Source organism: Manis pentadactyla, chromosome 9, assembly GCF_030020395.1.
Source record: "Manis pentadactyla isolate mManPen7 chromosome 9, mManPen7.hap1, whole genome shotgun sequence".
In the NCBI taxonomy this organism is placed as follows: Eukaryota; Metazoa; Chordata; class Mammalia; order Pholidota; family Manidae; genus Manis; species Manis pentadactyla.
Window position 1 is genome coordinate 127,847,353 of NC_080027.1, and position 17,928 is coordinate 127,865,280.

The following is a 17,928-nucleotide window of genomic DNA, read 5'->3' on the forward strand; positions in this document are numbered from 1 at the left end:
TAGGGGAAAATTGTCCCTAAAACCTTCAATGGTTTGGCTCTCAGGTTGTTCTACAGTTATCTTTGAATCCAAGCACCTATTTAAAGAAAATTGAGCCTGGCTTTTACAGATGAGGCAATGGAGGTGTAGTTCACAGAGGCAATGATATGTGAAACTCTGCTATTTCAGGGCGACATCCAGTACAAGAGTGATGAAAGCAAAATGCATGTTTACGTGAATTCAATTTAACCTCAAAACCTACAGTTACCATTTCCCTTGATGCCGACTCAGTCACCGCAGGAAGATCTCGCTGGAATTCACACGGCCCCCCTGAAGACAGCACAGCGCCCCAGGGAGACCCTTTCTTCCCTGTCCCCTGAGGCCCAGGAGAAGCACAGATCCTGGCTTAGCTTCTGTGCACAAGGCCAGGTCTCCTCCCCAGCAAAGAGTTAATGCATTTGCCCAAGCAGATCATTGAATCACTAGAAACAAATAAAGGAAAAGACCTGGAATTAGAACTCTGTGGGCAAACAACAAAGAAAGACCTTATAACTTGAAAGAAAATTTCAGTGAACAAGTCAACATTTCTTGGAAGAAGGGGAAGCTCATCTTCCAGAAGATGGCTCACTCATTTCTTACAAGCACTCAGAGCCTCGGTAAAGGCGCCTCGTTTCATACAGAAGAGCTACTGCTGACAGAAACGGTCCAGTTCCCCACTTCCGCGTCTTGTGTTACCCAGTTTGTCTGGATTCCACACCTGGGCTGTCCTTGCAGCCCAGCCATCCGGCCCGCCCCGCCCACTCTGGAATGGCTGTAAATGTTTAACACTCCCTGTTGCCACAATAATCTGAGTTATGTGGCGATTTCTGAAAGGATAAACGGACCATCACTGTCCAGGTCACACCGACGCCGCCTGGCTCAGAGCCAACTGCCGTGCCCAGCCAGTCTCAGGGGACCCAGCAGCTCCTCCAGGCAGAGAAGAGGGCGAAGGACAAGCCAGAAGATGCCAAGAAGAGCAGGTGTCCGTCCCACCTGCCCTGGGAGGGTCAGAGTGAGCAAGGCGGGTGCGGCCGTGAGCAGGGACCCTGGGCTGGCCACCTGTTTCCCAGGGGACTTGGTCAGCCCATTGAACCAGCCTGTCCCACGGCCCCCCTGCTGCAGCGGGAATGAAGTTCCCTAGCAGGTCCTTTGGAGAGGCCATGTGCCACCTCAAGTGATCAGACACTGACCCGAAGGAGACACGGGCTGAAGCCTTGTTTCTGCGCCTCCCTCGGTGCTGACGTGCCTCGGGGCTGCGGGGCGGTCAGGACACTGACGGCGTCCAGCATGAACAGACCTACTAGTGAGTGGGCTTGAGCGAGTCACTGATCCTCTGTAAGCATTAGATTCTGCTTCTGTGAAATTGTGATAACAGTTAATAGCTCATTCTCATCTCTCTCTCAAAGGTTATAATTTCTGATATTTTAGAGTATTGCTTTATTCTCATCCTCTAGCTTTTTCTTATTTAGTCCTGCATCTACCTATTTACATGTGGACTGTTCTCAATAAACCCCTTCCTTTTCTCCTTGATATTCACGACAACCATATGAATGAGATATTACTGCTATTCCCATTTTATGTATGTAGAAACTGAGAGTCCATAATTTGCCAATTTTAAAATACAGAAAATGTTGTGCCAGATACCATGCCTGGTTCTTATCATTTACTCCTCACACAGCCCTTTTTGCAAAGGGGGAAAGTGACAGTAGAGAAATTATGAAACCTGCCCAGTGTCACACACAGAAGGTAAATGGCAGAGACAAGAACTGGATGGGGTCTCATTTCCAAGCCAAGATCCTAACAGCTGTACCATGCAACATTTACATGACTTCTACTTTTATAATGAATTAACTACTAGGTTGAAGATCTACAACTCAAATTCAGGCTTCCTGGGTCAAGACCTATGTTTTGTGTCTTTTACCTTCTTCTTAATTATATGTCCTGCCTCTGCAGTTAGATTCAAATCCATCAAGACAGGGGCCATGTCTTAAAAATGTTGCTCATAGGTATGCTCAGTCATCCACGTGAATGTGGTGATGGGCACAGGGTAGGCATGACACAGCTCATGTAACTGCACTGACAGGGACGGGATCCACACACTGCAGTGCAGGGGAGGCCCTACTCAGCCCACAGAGATTTTGACCCCAGGTGAAAACATGTTCCCTTCTTAAGTAAACTGATGTCCTGAACACCCAGCAGTGTGGGCACCAGGAACAGGAAAGGAAAAGCCTTCATGTGGAGGTGTTAGAAGAGGAAATGATGGGGGAAGAAAATGAAGAAGACAGACTTTACCTACTTCTCAATTTTTTTTTCTACAACAAACCATGCAAATGACTGCAAAATGGTATGAATGTAATTTTCTAAAAAACAAAGCAGTGCAGGACCTGCTGGTTGAAACAGTGTAGAAAACTTCCTTATCTTTTAGTCAAATTTCTTTAACCACATTTAAAACTTCCAGAACAGAAGACCAACTTATTTGAAGATGTTATTTATGTTCCCTTTGCTTCCTCATTACGGAAGACACCAAGTGACAGCACTGTGCCCACGGGTGATCAGTATCATCATCGGATTCAAATGACTTTGATCAACTATCTCTCCTTTTTCAAAGTCATTTAGAGAAGAAAGGTATTGGGGATTCTGCAGTATTGTCTGGAGTAGGGAACCAGTCAAAACAACTGAACCTCAGATATTATAATAAAGGCAAAAGCCAACTTCCTGTCCTTCCTCTAGTGAATGTGTGAACGTGCTTTCCTTGAACAATCTTTCCTCAGAAGATGATACTGGAAAACGTATATTGTGTTGTTTGTACACAAAAGTTTATTTGCCAGTAACTTAAAGCACTGGTTTACTTTTTTCCTTGGTCTTAGTAAAAATTCAGGCAAATATCCAAAAAGTTATGGGAAATATCCAGACCTTAAAAACAGTTTGAAAAATATTTTTCCAAACGTTATTTCAAAACGCAAACTCTGCCCTCAGATTTATAGAGAATGTCGGTCTGTCCTCTGCCTCAGAAGCAGACTTGGAAGCCGGCTCTCACTGAGAGAAGTTGCCTCCTTACATAGCCGTCAGCAGGTAGCAGTTTACAGTTACAACTTCAATTAAGCACCCATCCTACTCATTTCCTAAGCATTCTGTGGAATAAAATATTACCTTTTATATCTGGTATTTTGTAACTTCTCCATATTTCACTAGTTTTTTATTTCATTCATTTATTTAATTCAGTACGTATTGGGTGCCTACTACTATGTCCAAGTCACTCAGATATGCACATTGATGAGTAGGCTAGACCCTTCCTGAAAGACGGCCCCAGTGAGGTAAATGCAGACGTGAGCGGGAAGAAAAGACAACGGAATAATGACCCGACAGGGGCAGGTAGCCATCATTTTTATAAACCCATAATTTCACTCTACTTTTTTTTCCATAAAGCGATTCATTTGACAATCTGATGTATGAAGGCAGAATAGAGATTCAGGATGAGGACCAATAACCCTCAATAGTGAACACCCTTGTAGAAGGTCTATGATCACTTCCCTTCCTTAAATCCATTTACTTGAAAGGCTCTCAGAAACTTGCAGAGAGAGTCTCTGCTAGAGCAGGACCCCTGAATACATATTTAAAGAGGAAAGGGAGGGAAAGACGGAGGGAAAGGGACAGAGAGAAAAAAGCAATTCACATGTTGGTCATTTTCAAAAAATACAAGATTAGTAAGGTGGTAGTCCTTACATATTATGCTGCCAAAACATTAATATATTCCATTCAGGAGGACTGCCCCAGAGCCCCGCAGAGCGCCGTGAAGTTGTTACATGATGCCATATATGGTGTAAATGTTGCCTTAAGGGGCACAGGTAAGAGTTTGCAAACCTCCTGCTCCAGGTGTCCTCCTGAAGGCCGTTAGGTCCTCGGAATCGCAATAGGCAGGCGCCCGCTCTCAAGACCCTCACCAGCTACCCACAGAGACAATTTGAGGGCTGGGGGGGCAGGACGGGGGGTGCAGGTGAACAGACTGTGAACAGACTTGGAAAGCTGGGATGTGGGGCAGCAGAGCGGGGAAAGCACTGGCTTTTCTCAGGCAGCTTTGTACAAACTTATGTTTCTTTGTATGAGTCATTTAGCATCTTTTAGTGTCAATCTTTTCTTTTTTTTTAGACAAAAATATAAGGCATATATAGTCAAGATGCTTTAAAGATCAGAAGACTATATACTTAAGATAGTAGAGTAGTTATTTTTTTAACTTATGTAATATATATACTCGTGTATTATTCTAAGTAATAAAAATAGAAGAATAGAGGAGAACAGTCTGTTTCATCTTTTTACAAGTGTCACAAGTTCTGGGTCAACTTGTCCTGTAATGGGGGAGACCTGACTGCTTCGGTAAGATGACAAGAAAGGTCAGATATTTTCTCTAGTCACGGATTATGGATTAAATTACATGTATTAGTTATAACACTCACACAATTTTTTATGTGCAAAACAGCCATACCGTTTAGTTGGATTTAGATGGAATCACAGTTGGGTGGCACCATTTTAAATTATTTACCTGAAAAGAACATCTTTTGCCTAAAAAAAAAGAGGTTCATTACTCAGAACATCAAAGTGGGTTGTTGGTCCAAGACGAGTTACATTTTTACAACAGAACGTCAGACCTGCCCTGGAGCTCCAGGTTTGGAGAATTAACTGTGTCTACAATCAGGATCAGATTAGAAATTCAAGGTGCCACCATCAGCAAGAATATTAAAGACTTGCGTTTCTCGGAAATTTGTGATATTTTTACTTTTAATTTATGACCACTTATGAAAGCAATATTTATATCATTGACACCCATTGCAAACTTGGAAAACTCAAAGGTAGTCTACGTTAACACTGCGCTTTTGAAATGCTCAAATGCATGTGCCTCAAAATCACATGAAGATCCCATATTCCCAAATTATTTCCAAAGGCACCAACACCACAGCCCCTCCCACAAATAAACACTCACCTGTCCACTCTGGCAGCTGCAGAAAATAGCCTTTTGTGTTTAACTCAAAATTATATATTGTATTACAGGATGTGGACTGAAAGACATGGTAAACAATGGAAATGTTCGAGGCTGGATGACAAGCAGATATATTAAAAATGTTTTAAAAGCTATAGACAATCTTGGCAGAAGTGAAGGACGCACCCCTAGACCGGGTGGTGGTCTGTGCTCATCCCCTGCAGCTGCTCTGCCTGGGTGCAAATCCGGCTTTGGCTTCTTCCCAGCTGGGTGAACCCTGGGCCGGTCACCTCTGAACCTACCTGGCCTCGGTTTCTTCAGCGTCAAAGTGGAGACAGCAGTATAGACCTCATGGAGTTGCTCATGATGAACCGAGGACCTGGAAGGGAGTTAAAACACCACTTGTTATACAGGAGGCACTCCACAGATGTTAGCTGTGAATATTCTTTCACTACTTAACAAAAAGAATCCTGTTGACGATGACAGCAAAATAGTAGGGCCACTGAGCCCTGACCTCCTCATTCTACTTTAGTGCAAAATAAAAATAAGAAAATATTTCTCCTTTCTATTTAGATAATACATCTGCTCATACATACAGTGAGCAGGTCCATTTTTGTGGGGCTATATATAGGATGCCAATCATCAATATTTTAAAAAATCAGCTAATGGCCTGTTTGTTTCCAAATATGCAGGTATTCCAAATTATTCGAGCAAGCACCTTGATCTAGTAAGTTCTTCACTATGTAAGTGAATGTTTTGGTTCACAAAGACATGACTTAATAAACGAATAAAGTAAAAGTTGTTACACTAGAATTTCATGGCCCTGTCTTGTGAGTTTTGTAGGCTTGTAAATCCTTCCTTCCTCTCTAGTCCACAGACTAATGGGGCATTTTTAATTATATCAGCCTTTCATTGCTTCGAGTGGGCCGTATCAAAATAATAATCACACAACATTTTCATCAGCTAGTAGCGTTTGGTTATATTCAATCCAGGATCTAAACAAAGCTTCGTATAATATTTTTTTTTAATAAGGAAAGTGTAAGTGGAAAGCAGAGCCGAGGAGGCAGGGGTGTGAAATGAGTCCGGGCGAGCGGAGAAGGTGTTTTCTGACGACTTAGTGAACACGGTTGCTAGCAACAGAAACCTGCGAACATGCCCGAGCGCCCTTGTTTTCGCACCACCTCGGGGCGGCTCTGCTCTGCGCGCGCCGGTCCGCCAGGAGGTGCCCTCCCCGGCCGCCTGCTGCCCGGGCCGCACCCACACCGCCGTCCCGGCGTCCCCCTGCGCCGCCGCCACGAATTCTTGCGAGCAGGGCGGCTTCCGACAAGAGAAATGTGTTTTTTATTAACGTATTGTTAATATACGATGGTCGGTTCCACACGTGCACCACGGGGGTTCAAGAGGCCCCGTGATCGACTTGTATTGTGGCTGCAAATCACGGCGCCCCTCGCCCCCCGCCCGCCCCTCCCCTTGGCGACCACTAGTCGCTTCTCGGGTCCGTGTGTCCGCGGCTGTTATGTTCTGGGGCCCGGGGCTCCTTCGCTCCAGTCTCTGCCTCTGCCGTCCCGCGGCCCGCTCGCCTGGGGGGCCGCTCTGTCTGCGTCCCTGTGACCCAACCTTCCTCTTCTTCTAAGGACACCAGTCACGGGCTGTGGGGCCGCCTTATTCCCGTGTGGCTTCACCTTAACTTGATTGTCTCTGCAAACACCTCATTTCCAAATAAGGTCATCACATCGACAGGTACCAGGGTCAGGATTTAAACACATCTTTTTGAAGAACACAGCTCAACACGCAGACCCTCCGGCTGGCAGACCCATCTAAGCCCTCGGCTTCTTCCCCTTTGTCAGTGAAAACATCTCAAAAAGGTGGCCTGTGTTCCTGGTCTACATTGCTAATGGCATTTCCTCCTGAACCTGTTTTAAGCCGGCTTTTGTCCCTACAACCCCCCCAAAGCTCTTCTTGCCAGCCCCCGATGCTGATGGTGATCAGCGGACCACATGCCTCCATCACAACCGGATCCCCCTTCGCCTGGCTTGCGCACAGCAGTCCCACGGCCGGCTCTCTGTCATCTTCCAGATCCCTAAAACCGGGGCCCCAGTTTCGACCTGCTCTCTTCTGTGTCTGCAGACAGTTCCTGCGTGACTTGAAGCCATAATCCCAAACTTTAAATACGAGCTCCATGCAGGGGATCCCAAAATGTGTGGTTTCCAGCCCTAGTTGCTTTCCTCATGTCCAGACTCACAGAGACATCTGCCTTCTCTCCGTCACCACTAGATGTTAACAGGCATCTCAGATCGTGAGTGTACTTTTGAAATAAAATGCCAGTCACCAATGACTCCTCTCTCGCGTGTGCATTCACAGCTCTGCCTCCAAAGTGCATATAGCTTCTTGCCGACCCTCTGCCACTTCCTGTTTCCAGGAATCATTCCCATCTGTCGGAACTACTGCGATAGATTTCAGACTGATCTTCCTGCTTCTCCTCTGCCCCTTCTCACCACACCAACCAAGGAAACGCTTTTAAGTTAAAACCAGTGCTACACCTACCTTTGCTAAACACCCTTCATGGCAGCAGCATCTCAGGGAGCTCCGTGTGGCCCACTCCCCTCCCGCCTCCCTGCTTCCCCCCCGGGCATCCAGCCTGCTGTTTCTGTTCCTTGAAGGTGACTTGGCTGTTCGTTGAGCATGTCCACTGCCCTCTCATCACCTCAGGGCCTTTGCATCTGCCGCTCCCTCTGCCTGGAAGCCTCCTCCCCTTCAGACATTGTATTTTCCCTTTCCTCGTGTATCACTGCATCCAAGAGGCCCGACCTGCCTCAGTCAGCGTCCACCACCGTGCCTCTGTCCCTCAGATGCCTTTTCTCTTCCTCACGGAGCTCACCCCCCCACCACACTACATGCTCACCGTCTGGTTTCCATTTCTATCCCCCCATGACATTAAGAATGCAAGCTCAGTGAGGGCAGAAACTGTGTCTGTCATGGTTTTTGCTGCTGTGTCTGTAGACCTAGGGCAGCAGGGGCACATGGTGGGTGCTCAGTGATGGGTGGTACACTGTCCGGTGTCCCCTCTGCCGCCACGTCCTGTCCGAGTGTCCCCGTCTCTCGGTCCCCACTGCTCTGGGGCTCCTCTTCCTCTTCTCGTTCCTTGAGTGTGGACATGCCCCAACATGGGGACCTTAGCCCTCTTTTCTCCTCTTCCGTGCCCTCCCCAAGTTCAGTCCAAACCCACTGCTGTGGTGAGCGCACACACAGACCCAGACCACACAAACCTGTCTCCATTTCACACTTTCTTCAGGATTCCAAACTTGTCTGTCCAGCTGTGCCCTCACCAGCCCCTGGGACGTCCTCAGGGAAGACCACAGAGGTGTTTCTAGTGGACGCCCAAGGGCTGGTCCTCAAATTCGTGTTGTATTCCCTGTCTTCCTTCTCAGCAAAAGGTCCCCAGGAATTGGGCCTGTTTTCCCAATGATGATAAAAATAATTAACAGCTGTTTTTTGTCAAGCATTTCATATACATTTTCTTCTTACGCCCGCTAAGGACCCTTTTCAGTAGATCCCTGACTCTCTTGTGCAGCCGAGGAAATTCAGGCTCAGCCACCCTAACTTTCTCACAGTGACGGGTCTCCTGTCTTACTGTAGTGGAGTCTGGTGTGGGATTCGGGTTCTTTGCTGGATTGGTGAATGAAATGCCATCTTACCCATCAGGAACAGATTCCCAGACTAATTCACAATCCCATCAACAGACAGTTCGCTGTGTCCCGAGGACACACGCTCCGTCCCGTGGCCTCTGGGCCCCACAGTCAGGAGGCTGGTGAGCGCCACCCTCTGCCCCCCACGTGAAGCTTGGCTTTAACCCACCTCAAATTGATTTTCTAATCCTTTCCCCATGAATCAGTTGGAAATCAATCCAAACGTGTTCCCTCCCCACTTTTCCTTCCACAAAATATCCTATGAAATAAATCTGAATAGTGGCATATTGAAGGAAGGACAAGCCACATGTCCAAAAATGAAGGGTCATAACAGGATCCGCTGTTAAGTGTCCAAAAATAGCTCAGAAAGGAGCTTCTTGTCTTTTTCTGCTCCCCAGAATGGACACGCCCTTCACCCTCTGGCTCAGGAGCCCACTCAGCTGGGTGGTCTCCTCCTCGCAAGCTCCTCCTGCCTCCCCTGGCATCTTCTCTGGCCCCCCACCACACCTGGGTGTCACTGCGGGTCTTTTGAACTCACCCTATTATCAGAAGGCCAAACAGGACTGTGGGGGCAGGGCAGGCACAGACTCTCTGGGATTTAAGGAGTTGAACTTTCCACAAACATGATTTTTTAACTACCGCAGTCCAGACAGAACCAAGATTTATGTTCCATTGTTTTCAGAGTTGATTTCCTGTATTCTCAATTTTATGTATAGTTTTCCTCTTGGAAGCTGGAACAGCACAGACACGTTCCCAAGGTACATACTGCCTTTAGGCCCTTCTGTTTCTAGCCTTACGCATGACACCCAGCAGGCGTCAGTAAATGTCGAGTGAATAATGGATGGCCCAGTGAATCATCCTTTCCTGCACCCTGGGGCACCTGCACTGGCAGTTTTTGAAATCACGGTGCACAAGATAACTACATTTTCTAAACTGGAAATCAGAACATTTGGCCTGATAAGCCTGTGTGACCTTGTAGGAAATTCAGGGCCAAACATTTGATTGTCATACTTAAGATCTGAACTGTGCCATAGAGTCACCCCTAAGTTTGATACAGAAAGTATTGAAAAATTAAACTATGAAACCCTTTGGTTCCCAGCAGCCCTGTTTCTAATGCTTAAGAAGAAAGAGATACCACTTAAAAATGTATCTTCATTCACAGACAGAGAAGCAAGCGGAGGCCTAGGGTCGGCAGATGGGACGCACGCGTTCCCTTCACCTCCAGCGGCACAGCGGGCTTCAGGCCCCACTTCCTGCCCCTGGACTAAGTCAGGTGGAGGCTGTGCAGGAGCTCACAGCGCGGCAGCTGCTGACTGTCCGGAAACTGCTGTGCTAGCAGCTCTTTCCCTGTGGCTCTCCTGCTTAAGTGAATGAGAACCAGCAGGTGGCTGGTGCCAGGGGACCACAGACACACTCTGAGCCTGTCACTGTGTGACGGAGCTAATACACAGCCTCTTCAGTGGGGCCCTGGATTCTGCTTCGGGGTCAGGCACACAGAGCTTTTCCTATGATTGTATATGTATTTTTTTGATGTGCTGCAGTTGTGACTTTGAAACTAATATTTTTACATATTGTGTGATTAAGATGGAGAGCAATGATGTTTTATGTGGTTTATTTTATAAAATGATTATGCCTCCTACAACCCATTATTACTAAGAAAATGTTAATACATCTTAAACCTATTTTTGTCTGAATGTTAATGACAAGCAGGGATAAGACAGTGGGCTGGGGATGGAGGGATGGGTTTTCCTACCAACATGTCATCTGTTTGCTCTGCAAATAGTTTCTGTTTGGTTGCTGCAAAATGGTTAGAACAGCAGAGAATAAAGAAAAGTAAAATATACAAAATGGTAAGGACATTCATTAAGTAGGAAAAAGGCAGGCGTTGCTGTGAATGTCCCACGAAGCCTCAGCCATGGGAAGAGCAAGAATTTCCACCAGGCCTTGGACCTTAAAGGGCACAGAGACAGAAGTGAGTATCTGTTCTGGGTGAAGTTCTCCCCGTCCCACTCGGGGCCGGTTCCAGCAGGCAGTGCACTGACAGACACTGAGTTTGGAACTCAGCGAATCTGTCTTTACTCCAGACACATACTAACAAGTCATGCAACTCAAACCCGACAGGGAGGGAAACTTAGAAATCATCTCTGCTCAAATACCACAGAAGTACATAGAAACATGTATCCGGAGGACATCAGAGTAAATGTCTATGCTGATTTTCTTTTATGCTACTTAGTGAGCACACACTATTTAGTTCAAAGTCGACACAAACTAACAGTTGACAAAAATCAAATTCAAAAGCTTAAGAGACGTTATCACAGAGAAGGAACTGCTAAGTCAGCAAAAAAAACATGAAGGTATTTGACTGAAACTGAAAGACAATAGATTCCGATAAAAAAGAAGTTTAATACAGTTCAGAGTTTCTTTAAAGTTTTAATGATCACCAAGCCGCTAGTCCCGAAGCCCCTGAAGGTGGTGGGTGGTGCAGACATAGCAGCAAATTAATATGGGTCTATGACCCCCCAAATTTACTCTGGCTGTCCCAAAGGTCATGTGCTTAGCTAACGATCCCCAGAGCACTGTGTCAGAGACTTTCATCTACATTGCTGTCTGCTGGCTTAAGGCTTACACCTTTGCTCTTAATAAAAGAAAAGATTGCTGCTTAGCTAAATCTCTTAACTATTAAAAACAATTGGTTTTACAACCACTTTCAAGTCCCCCTGAGAGAAAGCTACTACAAAAAAAATCTACTTTGATGTGCTATGAGCTTAATCAGACATTGTAGAGTCAAAAATGCTAAGAAAAAAATCCCAATAAAATGCTTTAAAAATTTGTAAGTCAGTTTGATAGAGTCTGAGTTGTATACTTGTACTGCTTTTGGAGACCTGCCAGTGTTAAATAGGATCCAGTTGGTGTGGACAGAGGATTCCTGGCAGCAAATCAGGACAGAAAATCTGACCAAATCATGTCTTCTCAAGAAAATGACAGCGAAAATCTGTTCTCTGGCTGTTACTGCTGTGAATCAATGGGCAGATATTTTACATAAACATGGAAGTGTAAATAGAAGTTGTCATTTCCCTGTTTTACTAAAGGACCCCATAGAAAAAAATTAGGTGTTTTCAATATCATTTTTTAATGAAGTTTGCCATTCTAGGGAAAAGAATCAAGAAAATAATGTAGACCTCAGTTTTTTTGTTAGCAATCAAATTTGAGATTCCATGTATATTAAAAATAAATCATTCCTTCTGTGCCACTGCTAATTTTCAGGGAAAGGGACGTGACTGAAGCCAGAGAAGGAGGAAGCCATGGCAGAAACCGACCAGTACAGAATGCAGAGAGAGAAGGAGTTCCGACGGAGACAGTCCAAGGTAAGCAAGTCAGCACTGCTTTTCTTGGGCAGCATAGATTAAAAGATACTAATATTCATAAGGGGTGATGCAGAAATCAGGGGAAAACACAGTGGACAGAGCAGATAACAGTTCAACCAAGATATCACACTGAGTTTTAAATATCACAGAACTACTGATTTTGCATTTTCACTTTCAGGGCTTTTTGATTTGCCACAAAGAGTGTCAACCAATAGTTATCAAATATATAGTATATATCGAATCATATTTTCAAACATTCAAATTGAAGGGATTGGTTTACAGCATCACTCCTACCACAGATTATTGACTTACACATTTTAGTATGAAAAAACCTCCAGAAAACATATATTTTGTCTACTGATGTTTACTAGGAGAATCAACAAAAACTGTTGTCCCCTGTTACAGAGTGAGCTTGTTAAACCAAGTTTCCTTTGGTGAACTCAGGACTTTAAAATGACCAAAGTAGATATTGTTGCAAATTGCTGAAAGTCTGGTATTTCCTTACCATTTCCTGTTCAACTGGCTGGCTTCACTCAACAAATCTTTCATGAAAAAGTATTTTTAAAATGCTTTTTCCTAACCAGCATTTAAAAAATAACTATGGTTTATAGTTTAAAAAAATAAGTGCATGCAGTTTTCAGAACTGACATCCTTCTTTCTATGTTGCAATATGAACTAAAAGAAATTATTAAATTGCATGTGTTATAGCTAAAGTTTGTATGATATTTTCTTTTTCCTCAGTAGAAATATAAATAAGGCTCTGTGCAGAAGCCTGACATTGCAAGATGAACTACAAGCATTTTGGAAATCTCTCTATTTACAAATTTTATTTTAGTGGGAGTATAGGTGGAACTCAAAAGATCAGGTAAATTGGATCCCATGGTAGGAAAAACTTCCAGGAAGCTCTTTTTTAGAACAAAAAGTTCTTCCTAGAACAGAATGGACCACTCAGCAATAATAAATTCTTACAGGACTTTGAAAGAGGAATCATAAAATCCTGTCTATACATGTGTTTACAGTTCTCCGTGTCTGGCCCCTGGCTAACACTCCAAAATGTGAGTTCTGAGATTTCAAGCCTTTATTTACTCTTCACATAAACTGCAAAGGTTTTTAAATACTAGTATAGAGAAATGCATGTCTTTATGTTTTCATGTGAGATTCATGGAAAGAAGCTAGTTTTAAAAGGAAATCACACAGAAATACCAGAAGACTTTCCTACCATTTGCAATAATACCTACTGTGGTCATTTATAACATTTTCTACTACTTTTGTCTCCACGCATCCTCTTCCAGCCACATCTGTCTTTCTGTTCTTCCTCAAACAAACTAAGCATTCCACTGCCACAGGGCCTTTGTGCATTCCCTGTCTGCTCCCTGGAATCCTCTTGTTTTAGACATATTCATCTTTCTTTGATCTCTATTCAGACTCTGATAGGTCTTCTTACTGATCAGCATACCTAAAACTGTGTCTCTCATTAAAAAAGAGAAACGAAAAGAAAGAAATTGCCCCTTATTGCCATAGCATTTACCACTACTGGATATATTATATATTTACATTTTTTACCTCAGATAGTAAGCACCAGAATGGCAGGCTCTTTATTCTCTGTTATTTTCCCCCAACGATGGACTAGTGTCTGCTCTATAGTAAGTACACTGTAAATATTCACTGAAAGGGGCAAGTGAACGTGTCTTCTGTGCCTTTATCTTTCCCATGGAGTCCAGTCATGACCATAACATAGGACCTGGGAAAATAATCCTGAACACCAGCTAGCTTTTATTATCCTATGTAAGATATTTCAGATATATTTATTTCTATTTGCTAAGTAATAACAAAATTGTCCATGATTTTAGAAAGCTCTTGGGTTAAATCTCTTGAAATATTATTTGTCCTTTGCTTCAGAAAATAATTAAAACTCATCCCTCTCTTCATTCCTGCTCAAAGCCAGTTTTACAGCTAGTTGATCCAAAGCTCACATATAAGGTCAACATGTTTAGGCTTCTGTTACTTCAAGCATATTGTAAAATCATTAGCACAGATCTTTCCCTGGTGTGACCCCCGTATGTCAGAGGCAATGCTATTCCAGTGAAGTCTCATCATATTAACCCAGGGCAAGTAGGAGGTCTGGGCGGAGACCCAAAAAGCCAGTTTCTGCCTGCTGGGTGTTACACCTCTATGCTGCTTTTTCTGTTGCTTTTTAGCTCTTGTTAATTTATGTGTATTTCAATTCCCCTGACTTAGCAACAGAAGCAGGTGTCCCAGTGTGGATTGTATATCAATAAATACTATTTTGTTAAAGATTTGCTTATCATTGCTACCCAACAGAGCATCTTCTTCTGAAGAAATTACAGTGTTAGAAGGAAATCTGGACTACAGTGGAAGCACTGAATCTATCGTTAATGGAAGTAAAATCAGATGGATCATGGCTCTAAGCAGAAGACACGAAACTGGTTGCCTTGGGCGTATTGAGGATTTTCATATATTTAATATTTCTTCCTGAATTCATTATCAAGAAAGCATTTTGCTTCCTTGAAGCAACCACAGATTGAGAATGCTAAACTGTGTTTTGCTTAGGACAGTGGGACCTGAACCTCTGCTTTCCCTTAAACTGGAACATTTGAACAGATTTATAAAGAAACACATTGAATGTTGAAAGATTTACCATCGTCATTAGTCATCATGCTGTAAAGTACACACATCATCTCAACACTGAAGTTTTGAAAACTAATATGGAGACACCCTTAAATGGCACCCTTTTCATGTCGCACAATTATCAATGTCAAATTTACGTAGTGCCCCAGACATTCAGGCAGCAGGCTTCTTGCCAGCATGAGCAGCAGAGTACAGGCAATAAGTTTTCTGTTGACACCTAGAGGGCTGCTCATTCTTTTCAGTTCCACAAATACGCATTGAGCATCAACTATGCCCCAGGCCGTGTCTAAGGCACTTACAGCGCATCCGGGAACAAGACGACACCGATCATTTGCAGAGCTCACATTCATTCATTTAAACTCCTGTGTGGATTAAATCAATTGTTTGCAGATACAAAGGCATGAAATTCTTCCCAAGGAAGGCCATAAAACAGCACCTGCTTATTGGTCTAATACTGTCTAGGAAACACTGTAAAACTCAAATTACCCCCTATCAAATAAATTGAGAAATAATATATTTAACGAGGTAGGATGAGACATAGGATTACGGGCTATTTAAAAGGAACATGGCAGCGGAAAGTGTAAAATGGATTAGAAAAATGAAAACGTACAAGCAACACAAGCAGTGAGAAATTGTATTACCACTAACGAATCATTAATACTCCCCAGTCATTTTCTGACTGCTTTCTCAGTGAGTGCTAAGCATCTGTGCTGTGTATTCTCTTCACAGTACACCTTTCAGAAAATGATCATGTTGCCTTAGTAGAGAACCTGGAGAATACAGTTAATAGCAATTATTATTAGCAATGTCACCCATTGCCCCCGACCTGCACTATCAAAAATGTGGGCCGCTTCACACACAGCTACTGAACACTCCAAGTGTAGCTAGTCCCAATGAAGATGTTCTGCAAGAGGAAAATGCATTCCAGATCACAAAAACTTAGTCTGAACATCAATAATGAAGTAATCTTTATGTTGATTGCACTTTAAAATAGTAACACTATGGATGTGTTGGTTTAAATAAACTGTATTATTTAAATTAATTTAACCTATTTATTTTTACTTTTTTAATGTGACTCTAGAAAACGTTCAGTTACTTCTAGAGCCCATTTTGTGATTCCTGTTACATTTCTACCCCTCTGTACGCTTTGGACTTGTGAATGTGGTTGACTTTTTACAACACTCCCATTGAATGGGTGATGTCATCCCCCTTTTAAAAATAAAGAACCCAAACCTGAGACAAAGGTTTCCAATATCGTACAGGATAGTTGCAGTAATCTAGCCCAATAATAACAACTTTTAACACTACTCCAAAGGAAAATAGATGATAGTTTCATATCAGTTTGTTTTTTTAAAACCTCACTACTAAATACCCTGAATTTAGGGAAAATACATGTATTCTTTGAGCTTGATAGAATTTCACTTTGGATTTAGAGAAGAAAAATTGGTTTTGGTAGAGAAATGTTGGTAAGTAATTTTCTTCTATTTTTAAACTTCTGAACAAGGGAAATTTGGTCCACATGTCTTTGCTTCTTGTATACTCACCAGAATGTTATTTGATAAAAACTTACTTGCTGTCTTAGAAGCTGTATCTTCTCCAAATAATTTTCTTTGAACTGGGAAGCCCCTGTTGCTGGACTATAAACAGAAAACAACTTGAACCTAAGCACCTCAATTTGATTGCAAGGTTAGAACCAAGAAAGATTATGCAGATTCTGGTGTTTAGAATAGTCTAGTAGCCCTGAAGCAGAGCCAACCATTAGTGGAGTCTGTGGATCACATGAAATGCAAACCCTCCCTAAACACTCACAGAAGAAAAAAAAAGAAACAAAATCCAGCCGTGTTGCTTTCATGATGCCCTGTTTTGAGTTTACAAAAAGGAGATAAATTAGGAGTTGAGTGTTTGTTTTCGCAAAAGATAACTTTTCAAAGGGTTTCACTGCAGAATCCCTTTAAATAGGTAACTCTCCTGGTGCAATTATATTTTGGTCAAATCATTACCTGCTTGAGAAGCTAAAAGGATAGAGGATTCACTGGGAAATGCTGGGAGACACCGTCAATGAAAGGGCGACCAGAAAGGTATCGCAAACTGTTTAAAATTATAATGTAACAAAATGGGTCAGTATGTCTTGATTTGAAAGAAATCCAGTTTATACTAAAATTTTCAAAATTATATTTATCACCCAAAAAGATATATACATGCCTGTAAAAGTATCGTGTCAGGTATACTGTGGCTGTATCTTCCTGAAAAACAAGATTTGCTCAATTTGGGTACTGTATTTAGAAAAATGACAACCTAGTTACTTGCTCTTTAAAAACCAGCAAGAATGGATTTAATGATGTCTCTCACCTTTGCTTTCCAAACTTTTAATTCAGAAAGTAGGCAATAGGGAAAGGTACAGGAACGAACGGAGTGGAAACTACTACAAATATATGTCAGATGTGGTGAAAAAACACGTGCATGATATCGTGATTGTGAACATGTGCTCACTTTGTTCTGTGTTGAGGTCCACCTAGAGGCGGGAGGAGAAGCCGAGGCCACTGTCCACTTTTTTAGGAGAGTTTATACCATTCATGGTATTGGGGATCTTATCCATCCTCTGAGAAAATCCTGGAAAAATAATACACATACATTGAACACTGATGGATACATAGGTTAAAATAAATTTAACCTAAAAAACAATTAAATTTTATTATGAAGTACAGTGTAATGACTCTACCTGTTGTGTTGTGGTAGGTAATGGGCTCTCAGAGTAATATCTCAGAAGAAACAGAAGAGCAAATGGCTGGCGAGGATGAAGGAGCTGGAGGAGCACCACAGCAACCACGTGGAAAGCGTGGTGGCGCAGCTTTTGAGCATCGTCTGTGATGTAAAATCAGAAATCCATATGAATTACCGAGCCACCGACTAGACATGTGGTGTATGCATTCCACGTGGCCACTCATGGCTCCGTGTTTAGATTAAGAAGTTGGAAATGTAACTCTTAAATTCACTTAAAATCTCAGATTTCAGTGTGACATGATTTGCATTGATCACTGAATTTAAAAGCAAATAAACAACAAAGTTGTATCTTTCTGGGTAATAGGGATGACCTCTTCATTTAGGTTGTAGCAACTCAAGAATGCAGCATAACATATTTTTTGACACTTGACAGAATAACATGGACCCAATGGCTCTTTAGTGAGTATGAGTTTCTTTTAAAGTTTCTTCTCCTTTTCATCAGTTTAGAAAATGTGTT

At 42.8% G+C, this 17,928-nt stretch overlaps 1 protein-coding gene across 1 annotated transcript; it reads left to right on the top strand.

Moving 5' to 3' along the window:
- Positions 1-258: 258 nt before the first annotated feature.
- Positions 259-17,687, top strand: ATP6V1G3 (ATPase H+ transporting V1 subunit G3). The gene is given in 5 exon segments (XM_036909861.2): positions 259-408; positions 853-994; positions 11,941-12,041; positions 17,427-17,474; positions 17,476-17,687. Coding segments are annotated over 5 exon segments (567 nt in total). The 3' UTR covers positions 17,602-17,687.
- The last annotated feature ends 241 nt before the right edge of the window (positions 17,688-17,928 follow it).